General features: G+C 54.9%; 1 protein-coding gene across 14 annotated transcripts in view; it reads left to right on the top strand.

Annotated features, from left to right (window-relative positions):
* The window catches only part of GRIN1 (glutamate ionotropic receptor NMDA type subunit 1), a 39,927-nt gene extending 18,927 nt beyond the window's left edge, over positions 1–21,000 (top strand). For 2 of the 14 annotated variants that reach the window (XR_003994452.1, XR_003994453.1), the window contains 15 exons: positions 732–876; positions 976–1,059; positions 2,555–2,690; positions 3,605–3,732; positions 3,908–4,072; positions 4,355–4,473; positions 5,142–5,254; positions 5,695–5,843; positions 6,657–6,814; positions 7,287–7,448; positions 9,221–9,330; positions 10,480–10,625; positions 13,252–13,362; positions 16,208–16,479; positions 19,363–21,000. Coding sequence is in view for 11 of the 14 variants with exons in the window: in XM_030506842.1 (XP_030362702.1) it covers positions 732–876; positions 976–1,059; positions 2,555–2,690; positions 3,605–3,732; positions 3,908–4,072; positions 4,355–4,473; positions 5,142–5,254; positions 5,695–5,843; positions 6,657–6,814; positions 7,287–7,448; positions 9,221–9,330; positions 10,480–10,625; positions 12,234–12,485; positions 19,363–19,431 (1,936 nt within the window). In the remaining 3 variants the exon portion in view is untranslated. Of the gene's footprint in view, positions 1–731; positions 877–975; positions 1,060–2,554; positions 2,691–3,604; positions 3,733–3,907; positions 4,073–4,354; positions 4,474–5,141; positions 5,255–5,694; positions 5,844–6,656; positions 6,815–7,286; positions 7,449–9,220; positions 9,331–10,479; positions 10,626–12,024; positions 12,067–12,233; positions 12,486–13,251; positions 13,363–16,207 lie in introns of all 14 variants that reach the window. The other 12 variants (XM_030506842.1, XM_030506844.1, XM_030506843.1 and 9 more) reach the window with 8 other exon arrangements.
* The last annotated feature ends 2,208 nt before the right edge of the window (positions 21,001–23,208 follow it).

Consider the following 23,208-nt stretch of genomic DNA (forward strand, 5'->3'; position numbering starts at 1 on the left):
GTTCCCCTTGCAGCATGGCTCCTGCGTGGAGGGCTGCAACCCAGCACCAGGGTGTTGCTGTTGGCCGTGGGACCTCGTGCCAGGGGTTGCTCTCTGCAGACATCATTGTGATGTCTGTGGGGTGCCCTTTCTGCAGGTCTGGGTTCTGTTGAGCATGGGACCTGCAAAACCTGAAGATTATTTTAGAAGCATTTCTGGCATCCACTGCAACAACACAATCTTTGGCATGAGTTGTTCAAATCTATTTTCTGTGGTGCACTGCAAGGCTCTGGCAATTCTGTGTCTTCAGTATTGTTTTTCCAGGGTTTAGGGACTGGTTCTCCCTTTGGTGGTGTATTTGCATGGCTGGGGCACTACCCAGGCTGCGATGGGCTGGTGCCAGGCAGAAGCAACAGGAGGGGTGGCACGGACAGAGCTCCCAAGGGACCCTCAGGGGAAGGTGTCCTTGGGTACTATGGGACAGATCATTCCTTAACGGAATGGGACTGATCTGGTGGAAAACAAGGGGCAATGACAACACATATGTTAGAGCAACATTCAGGAAACTGACTTCATCCACCAGGAGGGAATGACCACAGGTCTATGAACTGATCATAGGTAGCCTTGGCTGGACTCCTATAGAGTAGTGGGCATATGGCAGGCAACTGAAAGACAGCATTTAGCTTTCTGGTGCCTTCTTAGGTGCCCACACCAGAATTTCTAGGTTGGTCCCACTGTGATTCTCTCCATAGGGTGTTGATGTCCTCCAAGTACTCAGAGGGTGTCACCGGCCGGGTGGAGTTCAATGAGGATGGGGACAGAAAGTTTGCCAACTACAGCATCATGAACCTGCAGAATCGGAAACTGGTCCAAGTTGGGATTTACAATGGCAGCCATGTACGTACAGGCCTGGACAGGTTGGGTAGGAGGGATGTGTGCACTGAGTGTCTTACCTATGGCCTCACATCTGTCTCCTTCCTCTGGGATTGGTCACAGGTCCTGACCAACGACAGGAAGATTATCTGGCCAGGGGGAGAAACAGAGAAACCTCAAGGCTATCAGATGTCAACCAAATTGAAGGTAACAGCAAGTGGCAGTAGGCATGGAAGGTCTCCTCAGCTCTCTGCATGCAGGGCTGTGACTTTATCTGCCTCCCATTTCCACTGCTGCCTCTAAAGCTGTCAGCGGCATTTGCAAATGCAGGGCACCTGCTGTCCTGGAGACAATATAGCAGAACTCATATAGTGGAGACCTCATAGCAGCCTTCCAGTATCTGAAGGGGACCTACAAGGATGCCAGAGAGGGACTCTTCATCATAGTCTGTGGCGATAAGACAAGGGGTGATGGGTTTAAACTTAAACAGGAGAAGTTCAGTTAGATATGAGGATGAAATTCTTTACTGTGAGGGTGGTGAGGCACTGGCACAGGGTGCCAGTGGTGAATGCTCCATCCCTGTCAGTGTTCAAGGCCAGGTTGGACAGAGCCTTGGGCGACATGGTCTAATATGAGGTGTTCTTGCCCATGGCAGGGAGTTAGAACTAGATGATCTTAAGGTCCTTTCCAACCCAAACCATTCTATTATTCTAACTTGGAGAAGGTACTGGAGGGCATCCAGAGCTAGAGCACAGCTGCCAGCTGGAGGCAAATGAGATAGGGTGGCAGCATCCTTTGGTGTGGAAAGAAACAGCTGGGAAGAGGATATGAGAGAGAACACCAGGGAAGTGATGGAGGGATCAGGTGTTCACCATTCCTCATGGCTTGGGAGCCTGAGGCCACCTGGCACAGGTTTGCAGAAAATACAAGAATGGGCTCCTTTGGCCAAGGTATAGTTCAGTTCTGGAGCTGCTGCTGCTCGACAAAGAAACAGCTTCCAAAGGAGATTAAACAAACCAGTGGAGAGGGGGGAGGGCTGGTGGCTGCAGTGTTGGGTCAGGAAATCCCTGAAGAGCTGATGGCCAGAAGCTGAAGGTCACACAGGAGGCGGTGCCTCCACTCTTGCTTTGCTCCTCATGCCGTTCCCTTAAGTGTAGCCATTTCGGTGACTGGATCCTGGGCAGGCTGCTCTTACCAGTATGACCACTCATTTGTCCTATGGTCCTGCATGGGAAATCACACCTTCCCACTAGCAGTGAGCCCTTATTCCTGCAGAGGTGGGGCAGATGTGCTGGGATGCTGCTTTACTGAAAAGGTCCAGGGCAGGGCTGGAATATCTGCATCAGCCTGAGGCAGTGTGACAGTGTCTAGAGGCACTAATCCTGGCTATGTGGTGGCTTTCATCAGCCTCCCGTTAGGGAGAGGGGTGTGAAAGGCTTTGAGGCCAAGGTGAAAGTGCCACAGGAGGAGGATTCTGATATGGCTGTTCCTTATCCTGGTTGCAGTGAAAGCAAATATTCTCTGTGCCAAAGCCAGGTCCTGCTGCTGGGCCACATGGTCTCATGTGCTGACATGGCAGCTGAGGAGGGCACCATGGCATTTTGGCCATGCTTGCATGGAGAGGGCAGCCCAGCTCCTCACCCACAGGAGCATTGCTCTGGAGGAGAACAAAGACAAGTGGGTGTTGTGCTTCACCTTACAGATCGTGACAATCCACCAGGAGCCCTTTGTATACGTGAAGCCCACACAAGCAGATGGGACGTGCAGGGAGGAATTCACCATCAATGGAGATCCTGTGAAAAAGGTCTTTTGCACTGGGCCCAATGAGACCATCCCAGGTAACTCAGTCTGGCGTGAGCATAGTGGTTCCCTCAGCCCACCCAGATGATGAAGGCTCCTGTCCCAAAAAAGGGTCCCAGGGAGGGTGCTCAGTCACACAGGAGGCCCAGAGGATAAGGAGCAGAAAGGTGACAGCACATTCAGCCCCCAAACACCCCCCCATCAGCTCAGCCCCACAGTAGTGCTGTGCAGTGACTGGGCACTGGGACTCAGGTTTTTGACCCCAATGGATGACTTTCCCACCCTTTCTCTTCTGGGTGGGGTCCAGAGCTGGTTTGGGAGATTCCATCCCATGTTTCTGTCCATGCTCCAATTCTCTTGGCTTGATCTCAAGCAGAAGAGAGAACCACAAGGCACATTAGCTCTCACTGCATGGGTACTAACATCACCGGTTTCAAACCATTTTATTACGGCAAGCCTGTTTCAGGGTTAGGAGCAAGCACCTGGTGGGAGTGGGAGCTGCTTAGCAATGCCAGGCTTGCCCAAATCCACCTGATGCGCACCCCTGTGGCCTATCACTCCTGTGCACAGTTCTTCGCAGCCCTGAGCTGTCCCCTGCGCTGTGTTCAACCAAATGGGTTCATGTCAGTTGTCCTCCAGCACAGACTCCATGCACCAAGCCCCTCTGACCCCTGCAGTGGGTCGGTGGCACCAACTCTCAGCCCACCTCACTGGGACATAGCAAAGGAATGAGAACCCTTTGCCCCAGCTTGGTAGCACCTATAGGCAATGGAGGCAGTGGGAGATGGTGGTCAAAGCAAATGGCCCTGCCTGAATAATGTGATTACATCTCATATGAAACCAGAGCCATGCATGCAGGTGGCTGCTGTCACTGGGACAACCATGCGTTCTGCATGGGGTCCCTGGCAAAGGGCTGCCTCCATTCGTCACACCCATTCTCTCCTGCCTACAGGCCGCCCCACCGTGGCACTGTGCTGCTACGGGTTCTGCATTGACCTGCTCATCCGGCTGGCAGGGGTGATGAACTTCACCTATGAGGTTCACCTGGTGGCTGATGGTAAATTTGGTACCCAAGAGCGGGTGAGTTTGCGCAGCCTGTGATATCTATTTGCCTGTATTGTGTGTGTTGGAACATCCCCAGTCCCTTCTCCAGAGCAGGGGTGGGAGGGGAGGGCAGTGCCATGGGTTTAGGGGTCCTGGCTGTGGGGGTCAGGTGCCAGGGCATTGGGCTGATCCTGTGCTGGCTCTCTGGCAGGTTAACAACAGCAACAAGAAGGAGTGGAACGGGATGATGGGTGAGCTGCTGAGCGGCCAAGCAGACATGATTGTGGCTCCCCTCACCATCAACAACGAGCGGGCACAGTACATTGAGTTCTCCAAGCCCTTCAAGTACCAGGGTCTCACCATCCTTGTGAAGAAGGTATGGGCTGGGACGAGATGTTTTGTAGAACAGGGGAGGTGCCCCTTGCTCCTCAGCTTGCATACATGTGCCATGCCTGCACCATGGCTGGCTCCCCCCACTGCAGCTCCTTGCCCACCCCAGGGCACCGCTGCTAATCCCAGCCTTTGCTGTGGGATTCCACTCTCAGCTTTCCCATGCGTCAGAGCTTAGAGAAGGGCAGTATCCTCTTGAGTGCAGTCGGGTGGGCTGGATGCAGGCACGATGGGTGCCACTGCTGCTCACCTCTCTCCTCTGTGCTAGGAAATCCCCCGCAGCACCTTGGACTCATTCATGCAGCCTTTCCAGAGCACGCTGTGGCTGCTGGTGGGGCTGTCTGTGCACGTGGTGGCAGTGATGTTGTACCTCTTAGACCGATTCAGGTGAGTGTGCTTTGGGTCACCTAAGGGCTGGAGGGGACAAGGGGGGATGCTCCTGGGAACTGTCCCTGGTCCCTGCAGTGTCTTGCTCAGGCACAGCCCTGTGGCCTTTTGAGAGGTTCTCACAGGAGCTAAACACACTTTTCCTGCCCCACCAGCCCTGGGCTGAGGCTCCTAGTTTCTCTGGCTGCTTCTAAGCATAGAGATATGGATATGTGAGGTACCTGGCACTTGGCTGTGTGGGAACATGCCTGTCAGACCAGCTGCCTTGCTGATGTCCAACCAAGGGCAATGTCAGCTCCTGGGCTCTGAGTTTGTCCCCTTCCTTGGCCCCAAGACGGCTCCTCTGAAGGGCAGGGAGCCTGTCCCCACCTCAGCTCTGTGCCTGGAAGCTTTTATGGTCCATGTCACAGTGGGAGAGGCTCGAGCTGGTCAGGATCAGATGATCTTTCTAGCCTGGAGAGAAGCATGATGGAACCAGCACCAGCGTGAGCTGGGCAGGGCTGCAGATCAGCAGAGGGTACATGCAAGGCAGTGGGAGAAGAGCTATTTGGGGCATAGGCACATTCTGTAGAGATGAGTGGTGCGGGGCAGCATCAGGATATTTATGGCACAGTGGAGAGCTCTGGGAACCAGGATAAGGGATATGAGAAGGGATTCTTGTTTTCCAGCCCATTTGGCCGGTTCAAAGTGAACAGTGAGGAGGAGGAGGAAGATGCCCTCACCCTGTCCTCAGCCATGTGGTTCTCCTGGGGAGTCCTGCTGAACTCTGGCATCGGAGAAGGTGCGTCATCACACACAGTGGGACTGCTCTGCCCTGCAGCCCCATCCCTGAGCTGGGGGGACACGTGTCCTCTTCCACTGCCTCCCTCTGTGATAGGGCTGGTGCCCAGGGGGGACCTCATCCCCTGAGCCTTCCCTGGAGCAGGGTGCTAGCAGACTTGGTGATGGGGGAGTGTCGTGCCTGTAGCACTTGTGCAGACCATCACTGATCTTGGGCTGCTTCTCCTGCCCAGGCTTACCCGTACATCAGTGTGAGACACGTCATGCCCTGGAAGGAGCCGGGTTTCTTGGTTTGGGCAACACAGAAGCTCCTTGCAGAGCTGTCAGCAGCGAGATGGTGCACATTTGCAGCTGCCATTGGTTTCATGTGGGATGGACACAGCTTTGGTGACCAAGTCAAGCCCTTGTCATGCCAATCTGATCTCTCCTCTCTCCCTCCAGGTGCTCCTCGGAGTTTCTCTGCCCGTATTCTTGGCATGGTGTGGGCTGGCTTTGCTATGATCATTGTGGCTTCATACACTGCCAACCTGGCAGCCTTCCTGGTGTTAGACCGGCCTGAGGAGAGAATTACGGGCATCAATGACCCCCGGGTAAGGACCCCTTGCTTGCTTTCCCTGCCCTGTCCACCTCTGAGCAGAGGTGCCTCCAGTGGGTATCTCCTGACTCATATAATGTGGCTTGTAGTACCCAGAGCCCTCCTTTAACATGGCTATGGGTCTGTGCCAGGGGGTTGAGCCCCAGCTGTCTCTGCCTGGGGCGGATGCTGGTGGGTCTGAGCCCCTGTGCTGGGTGGGAATGGACAGACATGAGGAGGGATCAGCAGGAAAACACTTGTCCAGAAATAGCATGTACCCAGCCGAGCTGCCTGCCAGTTTCTGGAGAGCCTGCACTAACCAACAAGGAAACGATTCATTATGGATGAGTTGTAACTAATGAAACTGTCCCTGCGGTGCAGTCAATACTCTCAGCAGATACCAGCATGCCTCAAACCCATTTCCTGCTCTGGCAAGGATGCAGCCACAGCTTATCAGCACAGGCACAAAGGAATGTGCCCCACAGCAGTGCTGACCCACAGCATCCCACACCCCATTGCATCCTCTGCCCACAGCAGTGCCAGCCCTATGGCATACATAGGCCTCCTGCATCCTCAGTGCCACGGTGTCCCTCTCCCATAGCATCCCTTGCCCCGGCACCATGGTCCCAGAGCATCCACTGCCCTGTGGCATCCATTGCCCTGTGACATCTACCGCCCCATGGCATCCTCTGCTCTGCTGAGGAGATCAAGGTCTTCTCTGGGAAACAGGTCTCTGAAGGAGATGAGAAATTAGGAAGCACAGTTTTGGGGTGAGGCAGTTTGGTTGATGAAGGACAGAAGAAACAGGAGCCCTGTCCTTGCCTTTCAGCTGCGCAACCCCTCTGATAAGTTCATCTACGCCACGGTGAAGCAGAGCTCGGTGGACATCTACTTCCGACGGCAGGTGGAGCTGAGCACCATGTACCGGCACATGGAGAAGCACAACTACGAGAGCGCTGCTGAGGCCATCCAGGCAGTGAGGGACAAGTGAGTGGGGCCAGCACCTTGCCTGGCCACGCTGGGAACAGATCCAGGGAACTGCGGTTCTGTGGGACGAGAAGGGCTGATGCAAACCTGGAGGGAGCTGTAGTCAAAGCATGGCTTGATAGGACCTGACCAGTCGGTGCTGGGTGGCATCTTCCTAGTTCTAGTGCATACCACGTCTCTGGATGGAGAGCACAAGGTCTGTGTGGTGAAAGGCACAGTCAGAGCCCTGTCCTTGGCCGTGGCCTCCCTTTCTGGCCTCTGTGCTTGCTTCTGTGCAAGGCTGGGTGACTTCAGATCCCATGTAAACCCCTCACACTCCTCCTCCAAAATGCTGCCAAGCCTTTTACCTCCCAGCACAGACCCTGCTGCAGGAGGGTGATGCTAATCCAGGCTTAAATTAGGGCTGGGAGCATCCTCACCGCTCCCACAGTGGCTGCAGGCACAACCTTACCTGCCTGTCCTCTCTGCCCAGCAAGCTCCACGCCTTCATCTGGGACTCGGCAGTGCTGGAGTTCGAAGCCTCCCAGAAGTGTGACCTGGTGACGACGGGGGAGCTTTTCTTCCGCTCTGGCTTTGGGATCGGGATGCGCAAGGACAGCCCATGGAAGCAGAACGTCTCCCTGGCCATCCTCAAGTCCGTACCCAGCTCTTGGCATGGGACTTGCCCCGCATGCTGCATGTGTTAGCACGCAAGTAGCCTTGTGGCAGACACTGCCACAGCTCCCCAGACCCTCTGCAGGGAGAAGGCAGCCACCCCTGTCCCTCCTGATGAAGGGAATATGCCTGAGCAACCGGGGTGGGCACCCACAGCCCCAGCTCCACTTGCAGGGCTGGGGAAGCAGCATGGACCTGGTGTGGGGGGCAGAGCAGAGCAGGGCAGGCAGCAGGAGCTGTGCTGGACTGCAGGACCACAGGCAAAGCTGGCAAAGAGCAGTCCTGAGGCCACCCAGCACCAGGTCCTTGTGAGCAGTGGCAGGGTGCTGCCACTTCCCCACTACTCCCTGCAAGCTCAGCCTGGCATTGCACTGCCCTGGCTTGATGTTTCAGGGGTTTTCTTCCAACTCTGGCTGTTCCTCTTAGGCAGAGATACATCAGGACCCCTGTTGAGTCCAGCTAAGGCTTTATACCAGCATTAGCCTGCAGCGTGGGGAGCCATGAGTCGATCCGATATTTACATGTAAAATGAGATTTGCTTGTATTAGTTCAGAAATGCCACACTTGCTGCAGGCAGAGGAATGTGGTAATGGAGTAACAGGCAGCTGGGAAGCAGCAAGTGGAGGGAGATTAATTTTATGGAGAGACAAGGATCAGGAGCCACCAGGGTCCTGCCTGAGATGTGGAGATGAAAGGCCTGAGAGGATAGGGAGGAATTAGAAGACACAAGCAGGAGCCAGGATAACATAAGGAGCCATGGGACCCCATCTGTAGAGTGGTCTTACTATGGGGATGGGTAGCAGTGGGACAGGTGGGATTTGGGACTACAATGTGAGAAGCCTGGAGGGGCAGCAAGAGTCCTTGTTGTCCTGCTGGGAGAGAATGGGGAAGCCCAAGGGCTGCAGGTGACCCAGGAGGGTGGTGGGGGTGTGCCAGGAACAAGAAGGAAGAAGACACAGGGAGACCTGTGGTGGGATGTGTGCTCTGTGCCCACCTCCACCCAGTAGCTGTCCAGGCAGGAATGGGCACTGCAGGGATGTGGTTTGCTTCCCCCCAAAGCTGTGACACCCAGTTGCTGGGGAGCCCCAGCCCTAGCCATGGACAGCAGGGAGCTGCCAGGCAGCAGTTTTGCCTCTGACCTAGATGGTGCTGGTGATCACCAGGTAGGACTGGGGTCCTGTCTGAGCTCCCAGGTGGCTCTGGCAGGTGGGGATCATGCAGGAGGGCACCGGGAGACATGGTTTATGTCAGGTCCCTGCAGCCTCTCTCCAAGCACTACCTACAACAGTCAGCTCCATCCATCTCCCTAGGAACCGAGCTTGCACAAGGCTCTTTTTGGCAGCAGCTGGCCGGTTCTCCAGCTCTCAAACATGGGACAGCGGCACCAAGCAGCTCCGGGTGCCCCCTTGCACCCGCCGCACCATGCACGTGGATCATGGCTGCATGCAGGGCAACATGCAAACACATTTTTGTGCAGGCAGCCACTGCAGATAGGCCACACACACTCTCTCTGTGCAAAAGCTCTACATGCACATGTGTGTGCATACACATGCGTGTGCATACACATGCATGTGCATACACATGCAGTCAGCCATGCACGCACACGCATCATCAGTTTGTGTGTTTGTAGGCTGCTGGCAAGAGAAGATGGAGCTCTTGGATGCTCTAGGATGCATTAGGATGGACCATGTGCCCCAGCTGCCTGCGGCTGGTCCCCACTGACTACTCTGTCCTGTCTCCTTGTGCTTCCAGGTCCCACGAGAACGGCTTCATGGAGGATTTGGACAAGACTTGGGTGAGGTATCAGGAGTGTGACTCCCGTAGCAATGCCCCAGCAACACTCACCTTTGAAAATATGGCAGGTTTGTTCTGCAAACCTCTTTCTTCCTCTTCGCTGGGTAGCCTGCTTTCGCTCAAGACATTCTCCTCTCCGGGGCTCTCCTCTAAGGCCAAAGCTCTGCTTCTTCTGGGTTTGTGCTTTCCTAGTGCTGGGAGGCTGCTGTGTTGGGCTCCAATCCCACCTTATCTGAAGCAGCTCCACAAAGCTTTCCCCACCTTCCCTGGGGTGGCTTTCTCATCGGTGGGGCTGTCCTACTTTGACAATTGCTCCCCTCCCTCTGCTCTGGCCAAACTGCGGCTGTCACAGTGAAATCAGAGCTGTCGCCAAGGCAGAGAGAGGGGAGCAGCACCTCGGGAGAGGCGAGAGCAGACATGGAGGCAGCAAGGATCCTGCTGCAGGAGGGAGCTGGGGATGAGGGGCAGCCCCCAGCCCCATGGAGCATGTCCCGGCTGGGCCCAGGCAGTGGGCAGGGGGCAAGAGGAGGATAATGGATACAGAGGGGTTTTTTTCTGGGTCTCTGTTTGCAAAGACTGAGAGTTACTCTGGACTGGCTCTCCCTTTGCTCTAAAAATGGTCCTTTACCCAGCCGACCTAATGACGGTCCTTCACCCACCCAATGCGGTGATGCGGGATGAAGGGTGCCCGATGGGACCCATCCTCACCAGCACCATGGGCCAGGGCAGAAGCACTGAGAGAGGGGGCGCTTTGCTGTGTCTCCTCAAGACACTCCCCCAAAATCATCAGCCCTCTGGGTTGCAACTGGCCCAGGGCAGCACAGAGAGATTTGTGTGTGGCTGTTCATCCCGATGAGCCCAACATGGACACCAGAGCTGGGTTTCTGGTCCAAGCAACCCTATGGCCTCAGGGGACAGGGTCTGCCCCCAGCATCACGGCAGCACAGCCCATGCCCTGTGCCCAACCAACAGGAGCTTGCACGGACATCCAGCACCCCATCACCTTTCCGCCCATCACCCGCGTCCCCAGCCTGCACAGCACCAGCCCTGCTGTGCTAGGTTCCCCTCCCCAGCCCCTCCGGGACTGCAGGGGAATGGCGGGGGGTCGGGGGGGACCCTGGGTTGGAGGATGCTCCTGTCGCTGAGTGTGATACAGAGGAAATGAAGCGTCGTGTTGCAATTGCTATTGCCCCCTGTAACTTTGCTGCTTATTTCAGGTGTGTTTATGCTGGTGGCTGGAGGTATTGTTGCCGGGATATTTTTAATATTCATAGAAATAGCTTACAAAAGGCATAAGGACGCGCGGAGGAAGCAGATGCAGCTGGCGTTTGCGGCCGTTAATGTGTGGAGGAAAAACCTGCAGGTAGGACAAACCGTTTTTAGAGCAAATCTCCAACAGGTGCGTTTTCCATTCCTTCACCAAACCAGTGAATGCAGAGCTGTGGATTAGCATGGGGCCCTCTGTCCCTTACCCCAGCTCCAGCTGGGCCTTACTGGGCACCCAGTAAGTTCTAGGGTGGGGTCCCTGCCTTCTCCCTGGGAGATGTCCTTGGACGATGCCAAGCTCCAACCAGGACAGAGACCTGACCCAAATGCCCCAGCGGTGCTTGGGATGGGGACTTTGTGCTGCTGGGGACCACATGCCAGAGCCATGACTAGCTTTGGCTGAGCAATCAGTGATGGCGTGGCTGCCCTTGCAGCTCTGCCCTGCTGCCCGGCTCCGGCCGTGCTCACCAGCACACAGGGGGGTTAATCCACTGCCTCTGAGCATCTGTGCCCCATGCTCGGGTGGAGAAATGCTCCAGGGATGGTTTCCATCACCTCTCCCCCACCCGGCCCGCTCCCCAGGGATGTGGTAGCCTTTGTCATGCCCCGGACCAACTCCTAAAAGAGGTGGTGTGTGCTCTTGTCATTTGGAGACAAAGACGTCTCCCCACACGGGAGCCAGCGATGCCGGTGCCTGGCAGCACCAAGGCTCCCCCCAGCCCCTTTCATGGGGCCGTTGCTCCCCCCAGCTTCTCCCATCCCCAAAATACCTCTGTGCCCCGGCAGGACAGTGATTCCTGGCAGTGACACTGAGCCATGGGCATGTCCATGGGCCACCAGCCTCACACATCCCTCGGTTTCGGGGCTGAGCCCCATGGTGCCCCTGAGCCCCAGTTTAGGGCAGCTGGAGGCTCTCTCTGAATTGCCTGGGCTTCTCTTCTTCCTTGGGGAAGCAAACTGGCATTCAAAGAGCAAGAGATCCTTTAGGTGACTAAAGGAGATTGCTGTGCGCAGCAGAGCCAGTGAATGAAAGAGAGAGAAGGAGGGTCGGGGACCCCAAAATGAGCCCAGAGTGGTGTCCCTGTGGGAACAGTGCTGGCTGGGGCATGCGGGTGGGCTTCCTGGGTGGAGGACACCTGCTGAGAGCAGCGAGGGGAAGCACGAGGCCGGGCTGCTCTATCCTGAGAGCTCGCTGGGTTCAGTTCACTGATGAGAGTCTCGGAAAAAGCCATTTCTCTATATTTTTTTTTCCTTTTTTTTATTGTTTCTTTTTTTCCTTTGCTTCCAAAAAGCAGCAGCAGCAGCACCGAGGGGGTTAAGGCTGCTGGGACAGAGCACACTAGTCGCACTGCCATTTTTCACTTGCCAACCTTCTAGAAAATACTGCACTGGGTCCTTGGGCAGAGTCTGTGGGACTGTGAGCAAAGCATGCTGCCCTGTGGGGGTAAACAGCCTCATGGTAAAGAGCCGTTTGACATTGTAAGACTTTTCCACAGGAGGAAACGTCAGAGCACTAGTATCTGGTACATTGCTAGAAGGTAGGCAAGTGGAAAGATTTATTTGTTAAAAACAAACAAACAAAAATAATGGTTTTTTTGGGATCACAGTTTTGCCATGGCTATTTCCTGAGATGCCATGGAAGAAAAAAAGACATTTCATTCCATTCATCTTGCTTTCCTTTTCCGTTTGTGCATGTCCGCAAAAGAGAGAACTGAGAAGGAGGAGCAAATGTATCCCCGAGCATGCTCTACGCACCAGCGGGATACATTTTGGTTACCCCCGTGCGGTAGCAGAGCCAGACCTGGTCACTCCGTCCCCCGTCGGAAAGGTCACACTCATTGGCACGAAAGCAATTGGGGAGGAAGCGTCCTCAGCGCCCACGGCCGAGCGCGGCCGGTCCCCGCGGCTCGCTGCCCCCGCGCCATGGCGGCTGGTGCTCCCAGCCTGCGCCCACCAGGTCCGACTTGCTTACACCAACGCCTACAGTTTTCAGTTCTGTTTCTCTTTGAGTTCATCCCGACCCCGACGACATCATAGCGCTAACGCTTTGCCTCCTCCCTTTCTTTTCCTTTAATCTTTTGGTTCCTTTTTTTTTTTTATGTTTTCTTCCAGTTTTTTTAGTAGTTTTTTCTTTTATCTTTTTTTTTTCTTTTTTAACTTCTTTTACTTTGAACAAAACCAAAACCAAACCAACCAAACACCAACAACCACGTTCGGCTTTGCACAACTGCGTCATTCAAATTTTTTGAATACCTTTTTTTTTACAGACTATTCATACAATGACTTCTCTTTCAATGCAGTCCTCTCTCTCTCTTTGTGGCACTAGGATTCAGCCTCACAAAAGGCCCTGAGCAATCATGACATAGATATTTTTGTAGCGGTAGGTGCAGCATCTCACTTCTCGGTCTAGCCAGGTGGAAGCGAGGGGCAGGGCGCCAGGCAGAGCATTCCCAGGAAGCGAGGTCAGGCAACCAGGAGAGCAGGGATACTCCCCAGAGGGGTTCCCAGTGCTCGAGATGCGAGGCCAGCCCCGTTAGCTGTAGCAGTGTGATGGCCGTGCTGTAGGCATGGGACACGGAGGCCCTTGGAGGACTGGGAGTGACAGGACACCTCCAGTAGCTTTCCCACCTAGATGAAGGACATGACACGGGGCAGTATTCAAATAGATTTAGCGTTTCCAACAACACACTAGAGATCTAATCACTTATACATATTCATTTTAGGATAGAAAAAGTGGTAGAGCAGAACCTGACCCTAAAAAGAAAGCCACTTTTAGGTCCATCACCTCCACCCTGGCCTCCAGCTTCAAGAGACGTAGGTCCTCCAAGGATACGGTAAGAGGAAGAAGAACAATTCTGCCCTCTCTCTTTCTCTCTCTTTCTCTCTTCTGCCATCCCATCGACTGCCACACACCCATCCCGAAGCTGCCAGTGTACATGCATAGCTCATGTTCGTCACCAGTCAGTCAGTCAGTCAGTGAGTCAGTCATCCCGTGTACCTGAAAGGATGCTGGGATCCTGGAGGGCAGGCAGGAGGTGGCTTGGAGTCCTGTGATGAGTTGGGAGATGCAACTGGGTTTTTGTTTGGTTTTCTTGTTTTCTTTTTGCCTGGATGATTTCTGATGTTCCTCTCTGTGCTTCGCTCACCTGAACCAGTGCTGACCTCTTGAAACCGATGACATTTTCTTTTCAATTTTCTTTTTTTTTTTTTCTTTCTCCTGTTCCTGAGTGTTCCTGTACCTGTTTGTCATTGTATGCCTAAAAACAATCACTCCAATTTAATTTGGGCACCGTGTCACCTCACCGAGACCCATGCGTGTCACATTCTCTACATGTGATTTTTGTTTGTGATGATTAGCTTTCGGGACGTAGTCCTCGGCACAGGAGTGACAGCTGCCTCTGGTTATGGTCAGCAGTAACACAGCTCTAGAAAAGAGACACAAAGGCTTGAAAGAGGAGGTTGTTAAAGACCGAACCTTGGTTCAAACTTGTGCTTTCTGCCTCAGAGTGAAACTGCTCTCATGTAACCAGAGAAAATTTCCAAACTGCTGCCTCTAAAGCCAGCTGTTTCCAAATGTGCAAATGTGTCCACTCGTGCTGGAGCTTCGGACACTCTTCGGCGTCAGGTTGGGCTGTTGGTCTGTCGGACTAAGCCGGTGTCCCTCTGCATGTTGCCGTCTGTTGTATGACACTCTGCACTGTGGCTACTCTGTTGTCTCGTGTGGCAGCGGCCGCTGCGTCTTGCTGCCCGACCTCCCAGCGCGATGGGCTTGACGGAACCTCCTCCCCGGGGCGACCGGCGGGTTTCTGCCCAGGGTTGCTCAGAGCAGGGTCCCCGCCAGGCTGCGGGGACAGGGGGGACGGTGGCAGCGTGCGGATGTGGACCCCGCAGTGGGGTGGCCCATCCCTGGCCGCAGGCTCGCAGCGCCTCGGGGAGCAGCACGCGGTATCGCAGGGGGTCTCGGGGCCACGGCTCTGTGCACGGAACGGAGGTGGCTGCCTTTGACACCAAGGCAGGCTCCATCCCAAGAAGCTTCTGGAGCACCCATGGGACACAGCCCTGGGGACAGCTGAGCCCTCATCAGGGCTCTGCTGCCACCACCTCACACAAAGTGCTCCTTTTGCTGTCACCTTGAAGCCTGGCAGGCATGAGGGGTTTCCACACTCTCCCTACTCACCCCACGGGGAACAACTAGATGATCTTAAGGTCCTTTCCAACCCTAACCATTCTATGATACTAAGATGGGCATCCCTGTCATCTCCTGTGCTGCCTTCATGCTCCCTAGGTGGCACCTTTTCCCAGTGATGCTCCCATGGCTAGCGTCCCCCATCCCCACTGCTGCAGCCCAAGCAGCTCTGCAGGAAGGTTGCAGGTTGCGTCTTGGTGGCCTGAGCCCCAGCCAGGGGAGAGGAGGCAGAGATGGGGCTGGTGGTGCAGGGGGGAGAAGGTGGAAAGAGTGTGGAGGATGGATGGAAAAAAGGGGAGGAACAATAGCAGAAAGGTTTGCTGGGGGGAACCTCAGCATGTCCTGAGTAGACCCATCATGTTTTGTTGTGTTTGAACAACTCCGAGGTTAGGAAACCAAGGGTCATCTCCTGGAAGAGCAGGAGCATCAGGGTGCAGTGGGCACCTGAGGGGACTGGTACCCATGGTGGGAACAGGGAGGAGAGGGGGAGAACCCAGGAGCAATGAGGCAGCCAGTGTGTGGCACCCCTGGTACCTGCCACATTGCTCCCTCTTTGGGGAAGCATCCTGGGCCTGATCCTGCTCCATGGTGTATCACCCACTTTACACCACACCACTCCACAATGCTCTCTGCCCCAGGGTGGGAGTACCCCAATGCCCTGGGCTGACCTGCACCAGAGGTCCCATGGAGCAGTGGAGCCATACACTCCCTTTCCCTTGCCCAGTGGGACCAGCACAGTGTGGGGCTGCCCATGCTTTGGGTTCCGGCCATGATCTTCTTGGCATGCTGCTCACAGGAGACTTGTGGAGCGAGATGGCCCCACTCATATCGGAAGATGGCCCCTGCTTTGGGGGCAGCTAAGAGGCTCCCGCTGCCTGGGAGCCTGCCACAATCTTCTGCCTGCCATGGGGTGACATGGCCGGGGTCCCAGGACACATTCCTCAGGGAACCAGGCTAGCTGAGTCAAGAACAGGCTAGCGGGGCCAAGATCCAAGCCAACGTGGCCAAGATGGAGGCTTGCAGGTCCAAGCTCTGGCCATTGCAGGAGGTCCATGGTGGAGCAAGCTTTGTGGTGATGTTGGGCAGACCTGCTGGTTGCTCTGTGGGGTTAGCAGCCAGCGGGAGGGTGCTGCCACCAGCTCATGTCACAACCTGCCATTTGGTGCCCTCCACTTCAATACAGCAGCCCTGGCTCAGAGACCCCAGTGCCCTCCTGCTGTGGAAGGCCCCATGAGTACGTAGCATGCTGGGACACGTTGCCTGGGGTCCTTGTAAAGACAAGAAAGCAGCGAGGTGCTCTGATTCATGATGCTCAGCAGAGCCATGGGCCCACACCAGGTCTCAGATGGGCTTGAGAGCCGATGGGGCTGGAAGGCCAGGCTGACCCCAGCCCCATGGGCTCTCCTGGCTAGCGAGCGAAAGACGCAAACCTGGTGGCCTTGCTTCTTTCCTTTTCGTTGTCGGGAGTTTTAAAAATGGATTCTGCTCTGCAGCCCTGCAGAATGGTCCCTCAGGAGTGCCAGAGAGACAGGCTGGCACCATGGAGCCAAGACAGCCCTGGGAAGCTACCACCCCACTCTGAACGTCCTAGCGCCCACCATCACCCGAGCTGCACAGCCTCTCCGCGGCACATCATCCCCACCGCCCCAGGAGGAGATGCATGTGTTCCCCATAGGCAGCTCCTGCAACTCGAATAGCACTCGCAGAGCTGACGTACTGCCATCCATCGCAGCCACCCACGATACTGCAACCCCACAGAAGCCATGTGAGACGCATAAACCACACAGACACCTTCCGAGCCGGCACATTTCGTACAGACACGTTACCGAGGTGCACAGGTCCCATTAGCCCCACCACTGCAGCCATCATCAGCGCCCGCAGAACCACATGCCAGCCTGCGGGCATCCCCCCCCCCAGGCACAGCATGACACACGTCCCACGCCACCGCCAAGCGAGGGCCTGGTGCTGCCATGGGGATGGTGCCAGAGCTGGTCGAGAACCGAGGGGGTTCATGGAAAAAAAGGTCACCTTTTCAGTGAAGGATCAGCCATCCCAAAGCCAAACGCTTCTTGGCTGAAAAAACAACCTAGTTTTGGGCCTAAAAGAACCAAAAGTAGGTCAAAGACAACTAATTTTTTTTTTTAATTTTTTTTTTTTTTTTTTAGAAGAAAGTTGACGTTTTCTACAGCAAGATTGCATTTAGCTGGAATCCTGATTTTTAATTGAAAAAAACCAAACAACCCCAAACTCCAAAATTCTTCCAGAAAATCTTTCACCAGCCAGGGACTACCATATAAGTCCAGATTAGGTCGAAGTCATTTTTAAAGACATATTAAGTTCTTGTCTATATTTTCTTCCTGGTTGTCATTTAAAGTTTTTGGTGCCTTCACTTCACTTCCATACCTTAACATGTTTGAGTCTCTTCTACGGTTAATATTGATTAATTTCTTCGCTTTATAATGTTTGGTTTGGGGATAATTGCACCATCCCTGTAACATAATTTGCCCTAAATTACTGATCTGTGCTTCTAGCATTAGTTCTACTTTAACATAGTTTTGATATGACAGTTTTCTTGCTTTTTTTTCCCTTTTCTTTTCCTTTTTATTTTTATTTTTAGTTTTTATTATTAAAAATTGCATGCATGAACTCTACACAAGAAAAAAAAAGTAAATGAGAATGTTACCCTGTGATAACTCTGTGATTGGAGGAGATATGCTTTCAAATCAAAAGCCATGCTCTTGTATATTAATTTTTCTGGCCAGATTCCCCACTTGGCTTGGTTATTTTAGTGTTTCCCACCCCCAGGCTGTGCAGAGAGGCCAGAACGCCCCAACCTGCCCTGCTACACCTCCGAGCACTGCAGCCACACATACAGCGCACCGAGGCACACGCACACCAGCATGCACACACCACTCCCCCCCTGCTTGCATCAGGCAGGGTATTGAACAAAGGACCTTTCTTCAGCCCATTCCTTTTTGTACCTCAAGTTCCTCCTTCTTCTCCAGCAGTGAGTCACCAGCCTCTCCCCTTTCCCAGTCGCCTCTCCTCCCTGCGGGAATTGAGCCCCGTCCCACGAGCGCACACCTCCAGCCATTTTGCTATGGAAAAGGATAGATTGTGTTTAGCTGGAATCCTTGCTTTTCACAAGGTGGGAGCAGCCGCTCCCATTTTTGGGGTGAGAGGGGCGTTTTTTGGTGGCTGATGAATAACCACAAAAAGCTCCCCCAGGGTGGCAGAGCAACTTCAGGATCTCCTCGGCTGTTTTCTGTGCCAACGGGTGACGGCCAAGGTGTTGCCCCTTAGCAAAGCAAGGCCACAGCAAGGAGCATCTCAGAAGCTCTGTTTTAATATTAGCTAGTGCCTTAAATGATAGAATGATCCTGTGAGATGCTCCCTGGGTGACCCCAGCACATGTACAGGAGCATGCTGGCTCCCACCCCTGCCCCAGCATCTCCCTACCACAGTGTCCTGGGGAAGCACAAAACCGGGCAGAGCAGAGCAGCCCCAAGGACCCCACGCAACACCTGGGGGGACCCAGAGCTCCCGTGGCAGGAGGCAAGGTGTAGAGCCACGCAGGGTAGCCACAGTGCCAGAGCCACCAGCAGCAGCACAGGGGCCACAGCCACCACTGACCATCACAAGATGGGTGAAACCCCATCACTGAGGAGCCCCCAGAGCCCAGCAGAATGGCAGCTCTCCTGGGTAGTGTGGTAGCAGATGTCACTGGAGAGGGTCCACACTGCGGCACATGAGACCCACTGAGACCCTTTTCCTGCCCTAACATTTAGGTTCCCAGGCAGCAGCACAAGGTGCTCTGTGCCACCCACTCTTGCAGCAGGGCAGGACAGGGCTTCTTCCAGTTCAGGGTTTGGAGAGTGAAACAGGGAAAGGAAGGGAGTATGGAAGGAGGAAGGGAGAAAGTAACTACCCAGTTGTAAACCCCTGCCTGGAGAGGAAGGACTTTTCTTTCTCTTGCCCATTGAAGGGCATTGCTGCTCTCCTTATTTGCTTGCTGGTGGGACTGCAGCTGGGGACATCTCTCCCAGGAAGATTTGCCAACCCCCCATCCACAAGGAGCACAGAACCCAGAATCCAAACCACATCCCCAACACAGGCTGTATTGTCACATTAGCAACTGACACTACAGTTTGTCACGAGTCACCCACACTGCACATCTCACCTGTGCGAAAGGACAGTCAAAGCAGAGTCACTCAAGCAAGGAGGTGAAACGGCCTGGCCTCAAAGCACAGCTTGATCTGGTACCAGAATGATGCCGAAACCCAGCCAGACCCTCCAAACACAGGTTCAGCCGTGGGCTGGGCTGGTGAGTCACAGGCTTTGTCTTGAAGCTCTCCCAGCACAGCGAGGGGCTCGCTCAGCAGTGACGCGCTGCCACTGTGGGAGCTGCGCCACGCTCCTGGGCGTTCTCCCTGCCCGGCCATGGGGCGCTTGGAGAGTGTCTGCAATGACCTCTGCACAAGCTTGGATTGCACTGGGAAGGGGACCTCAGCAGGCAGTGGGGTTTGGGCCGTTGCATCACCCCCAAGAGATATCCTGTAGGGACACATGGGATGTAAGTAGAGGTTGGGGCAAGTGCCAGAACTGCCTAACACTTCTTTCTCCTTGTCTGTGTCTTTGTGTGTTGCAGCAATATCACCCCACCGACATCACAGGCCAGCTCAACCTCTCCGACCCCTCAGTCAGCACTGTGGTGTGACCTTCTCCCCAAGGGCCATCAGTCCTTGCCCCAACACAGTAGGAAGGCACAGCCAGGACTGCCTTTCAAGGGACACTGATGGGTTCTTCCGGGTGAGAGGGGAGGAAAGCATCCTTCATCCATACACAGTGACTTCATTGTATATCTCCCTCCCTTCCTAGGCCTGCTGCCATGCCCGTGCTCCACAATGCACGGCAGAACCAGGACATGGTTTGGACTTCACTGTACAGAGATAATCACTTCCAACCAGTGCTGTTGATAATCAGTATTGCCACTGACCAGCTATGAGCAAGGGAAAAGGACTTGGGAAGGCGCATGGTGCCTGCTCTGCCACGGTAGTGGGGAAGAGCTGGTGCCAACTACAAACATGTGCTCCACTTTGCAGGCTTCAGGCTGCCCAGCACACACATATGGCCCCTCATGTGTGTGTTCCGTGTCTCCCACCACCCTGGAGGGCTCCATACCGACGTGCTCGTGATCCCAAGCAGTGGAGCAGCAGGTTGGGCTCGTGTTCCCGCTGTGATGAGTGATGCCCCTCCGCAGGGGCTGGAAGATGTGTGCTCTGCTCCTCACAGGGGATGAACCCCCTGCTCCTCTGTCCCATCAGCCCATGGCTATGACTTGGCTCCTGTGTGTGGTCTGTTTGCAGCAAGAGTGATCCCAGTCCTGCAGCCCAAGCTCCTGTTCTAAACACAGTACTCTGGAGCTTGTAACATACTGTCAGCCAAGATCCTGGCTCCCCAGCCCTCCTGCACAGAAGACATCCCCAGGACCTGGCCATGGCCATCACATAGCTCTCACACTGTGGCTTTCCTGGCTGTGAACATCTTCACGGGGAACGGCTCTGAATGGTTGCATTGACCTTCAGCCAAGCTCCACACTGCCTCAGCACCAGCAATGCAAGGAGAGATGCTGCTGGCCGGTCATGGCTCGCAGTGTCAGGCACCATAGCAGGCACCGGCAGCTTCCCTGCCACACTCGCCTGCAGTGCTCAAGCATCTCCTGCAGCAGCCCTGAAGCCCCAGCTCACATGGCTGCATCTGCCTGAACCTGGAGATGTGGAAGCCGGATCCCAGTTCAGAAGAGAACCAAATGAGACAGGCTGATGACATTTCTCCCCACACCTTCCTCCCCTCAAGCATTGTGCCCATGTGCCAGCATCCCTGAGCACCCCTGCCGTGGGCTCTGTGAGTGGGTGTGGAGATACCAGCATGGGGGAAGCATCTGGCACCAGCCAGGCTGGTGATGAGCAGTTACAGCAGGTGCACGGGCAGCACAGCATCCCACCTCCTGCGAAGGAGGAAAACTCACCTGCAACACGGAACCAAGCCCCAGTGGCATGAACTGCCTTCTCCTTGTCCCAGCTGAGCAGATGGGGCTTCCCACGAGGGCACGCAGGATTTTCAGATGGCAGCTGAGGTCTGTGAGCATCGTCCCACTCACTGCAGTGGTTCCATCAAGTTCATCTCGCTCCAGCTGAGCCATTGGACCCATTCTACTTTCTACGTTAATGTAACATTAATACCAAGTTTTTGCAAGAGCTCAGTAAAGTCTAGACTGGATCATGAAGTGGTTTATTCCAGTGCCGTGTCTCTCTTTCCGTGTCTGTCTTGTGGCAAAGCTGGCAGGGAGCCCCGTGCTGAATCAGAGCCTCACCCAGTGCTGCCATGGGGGTTGCAAACAGCAAAAGGTGGAGGGATGGGGAGGGATGAAGTCAGCAGAGAGAAAGGCCAGGGGCTGCAGAGAAACTGAGAGGGAAGGGGCATCACCATTCCGGGATGCCTGGCTGATGAACAGCCTGCTGGAGAGGGGACAGGCCTTGCTGTGGGGGCTGAGGACACTCTGAAGCCCTCTGGCTCTCACCCACCTCCATCAAGAGGTAAACAGTGGCAATCCCCTGCCACTGCTGTGCTCCCCAGCTCCTGGAAGCCAGGATGGGGCACTGGTTCTACTGACCTTTGGGAACAGAGGACTGACTGCAGGGATGAAGGCATCTGGGAAAGTCCCCACACATCAGCTCATCCAGCCCATCCACAGGGAGGTGCCCCGAGGGATTTGCAAAATGGAGAGGCAGCTCCCCTGTGCTGAACTGCCACTCATTCACAGCTTGCTCCCCATGTGCTGAGACCACCAGCCCAAGCTCCATGGGAGTCTCAGCATCAGGGAGGAGGAGTGGATCTCAGGTGACCAAAAAGGACAGCAAGCGAGGTCCTAGATTGAAATTGGAAGCCAAGGCCTCCTGGGGAGGGATGAGTGCTGTCACTAGAGAGGATGTGAGAGAGCTGGGACTGCTCCTGGGAAAGGCTCTGTGCAAGGGGCTGGTCCTGGCAGCCATCCCAGAGTAGCTGCTGCTTTCACCAGCTCCCCAGAGCCCTTGCACCCCTCGCAGGCAGAGCTGAGCAGAACTCGAGCAGTGTGGCAGCAGGCTGGGTTGGTTTCTTTCTTGAAAATAGAAATGGGAGCAAGCCACAGGTGAGGTGACATTTGGTTTATTCACTGCATGATGTATTTAACTCTTGGCAAGAACTTGCCAAAGGATTCATCGACCCCCACCACCTCCCTGGCAGCTCTTGCATGGGCAAGAGACGGAGGGAACAGGGGAGGCTGGTGGCCACAGTCATCTCGTCGTGGCTCTTACTGCCTCGCAATAGGTAAGAACACATGCTAGAAAGGGCTGTTGCTCCTCCCTGAGAGACGATTTTGTCAGCCCAGCTTGTGCATTCCTCTGGAGCACATCTCCAGCTCCTGCTAGGCCACATCCCAGCACTCACTAACCATTTCCATGCAATGCCATGGAGAAGAGTTTCCACAGGGAAAGGCAGGAGGCAGCAGGGCAGGGAGACAAGGGGCAGCCTCAGCCTCTTTTTGTGGGTGGTGGGATGTGAAGCAGCAGCAAAGGCTGTAAACCCACATTTTTGTCCCCACTCCCATCACTGAGCTGACTCTGGACCTTGGCCTTGGATAAGCTTTAGCCCAGGGGAAAAGCTACTGGGGGAGGAACCACTGTGCAGCTTCACCCATCCTTTGGCAGCCCCTTTGCCAAATCACATCAGTGGGAGCTCAAGGGTTTGTCTCTGTCCAACCCTCACCCTAAACCTCAGCCTCGCCCTGGATCTTGGCTGTTGGCTGAGCCTTCTTAAGGTAGAAAACCTTCAAAAGCAGCATTTTACAACCTGCCGGGTCCTTGGGCAGCACATGGAGGGGTCTGGGGCTTTCTGACAATCCCATGGAGGCTCTGGAGAGCCCCAAAAGCACCCAGAGATCTTCAAGTGCACCAAAAGGCACACAGAGAGCTCTGGGGCACACCAAAAGGCAAACCAATGCCTGTCAGGGCACAGAAAGCCAAATGGAGGGCATTTGGATGCACAAAAAGCCAAGCCAAGGGGTCTTGGCATGCAAAGGCACACTGAGGCTGATGGGACTGAGTGGCAGATGGGGAGTGTTGGGGCCACCAGAAGGCCCAAGGAGGGTTTTGAGGCAAACCAAAAGGCACACAGAGGCTCCTGAGCTGCAATGAAAGGTGAATGGAAACTCTGGGGTGCACTGAAAGGCACTCAGAGGGGTATGGTGTGTCCTGAGATGATGCACACAGGGGCTCCCAGGATGCACCAAAAGGCACTCGGAGGCATATGGAGCATCCTGAAATGCACACTGAGGCCCCTGGGCAGCAGAAGGGGCAGGGCAGGGTGAGCTGGAGAAGGATCCCCTGTACTCCCCCAGGTCTGAGGGTGGGCTTCAAAACACTGAGAGCATCTGCGGTCAGAGCTGGAGGCTGCT

The sequence above is a fragment of the Strigops habroptila genome, chromosome 15, assembly GCF_004027225.2.
Source record: "Strigops habroptila isolate Jane chromosome 15, bStrHab1.2.pri, whole genome shotgun sequence".
In the NCBI taxonomy this organism is placed as follows: Eukaryota; Metazoa; Chordata; class Aves; order Psittaciformes; family Psittacidae; genus Strigops; species Strigops habroptila.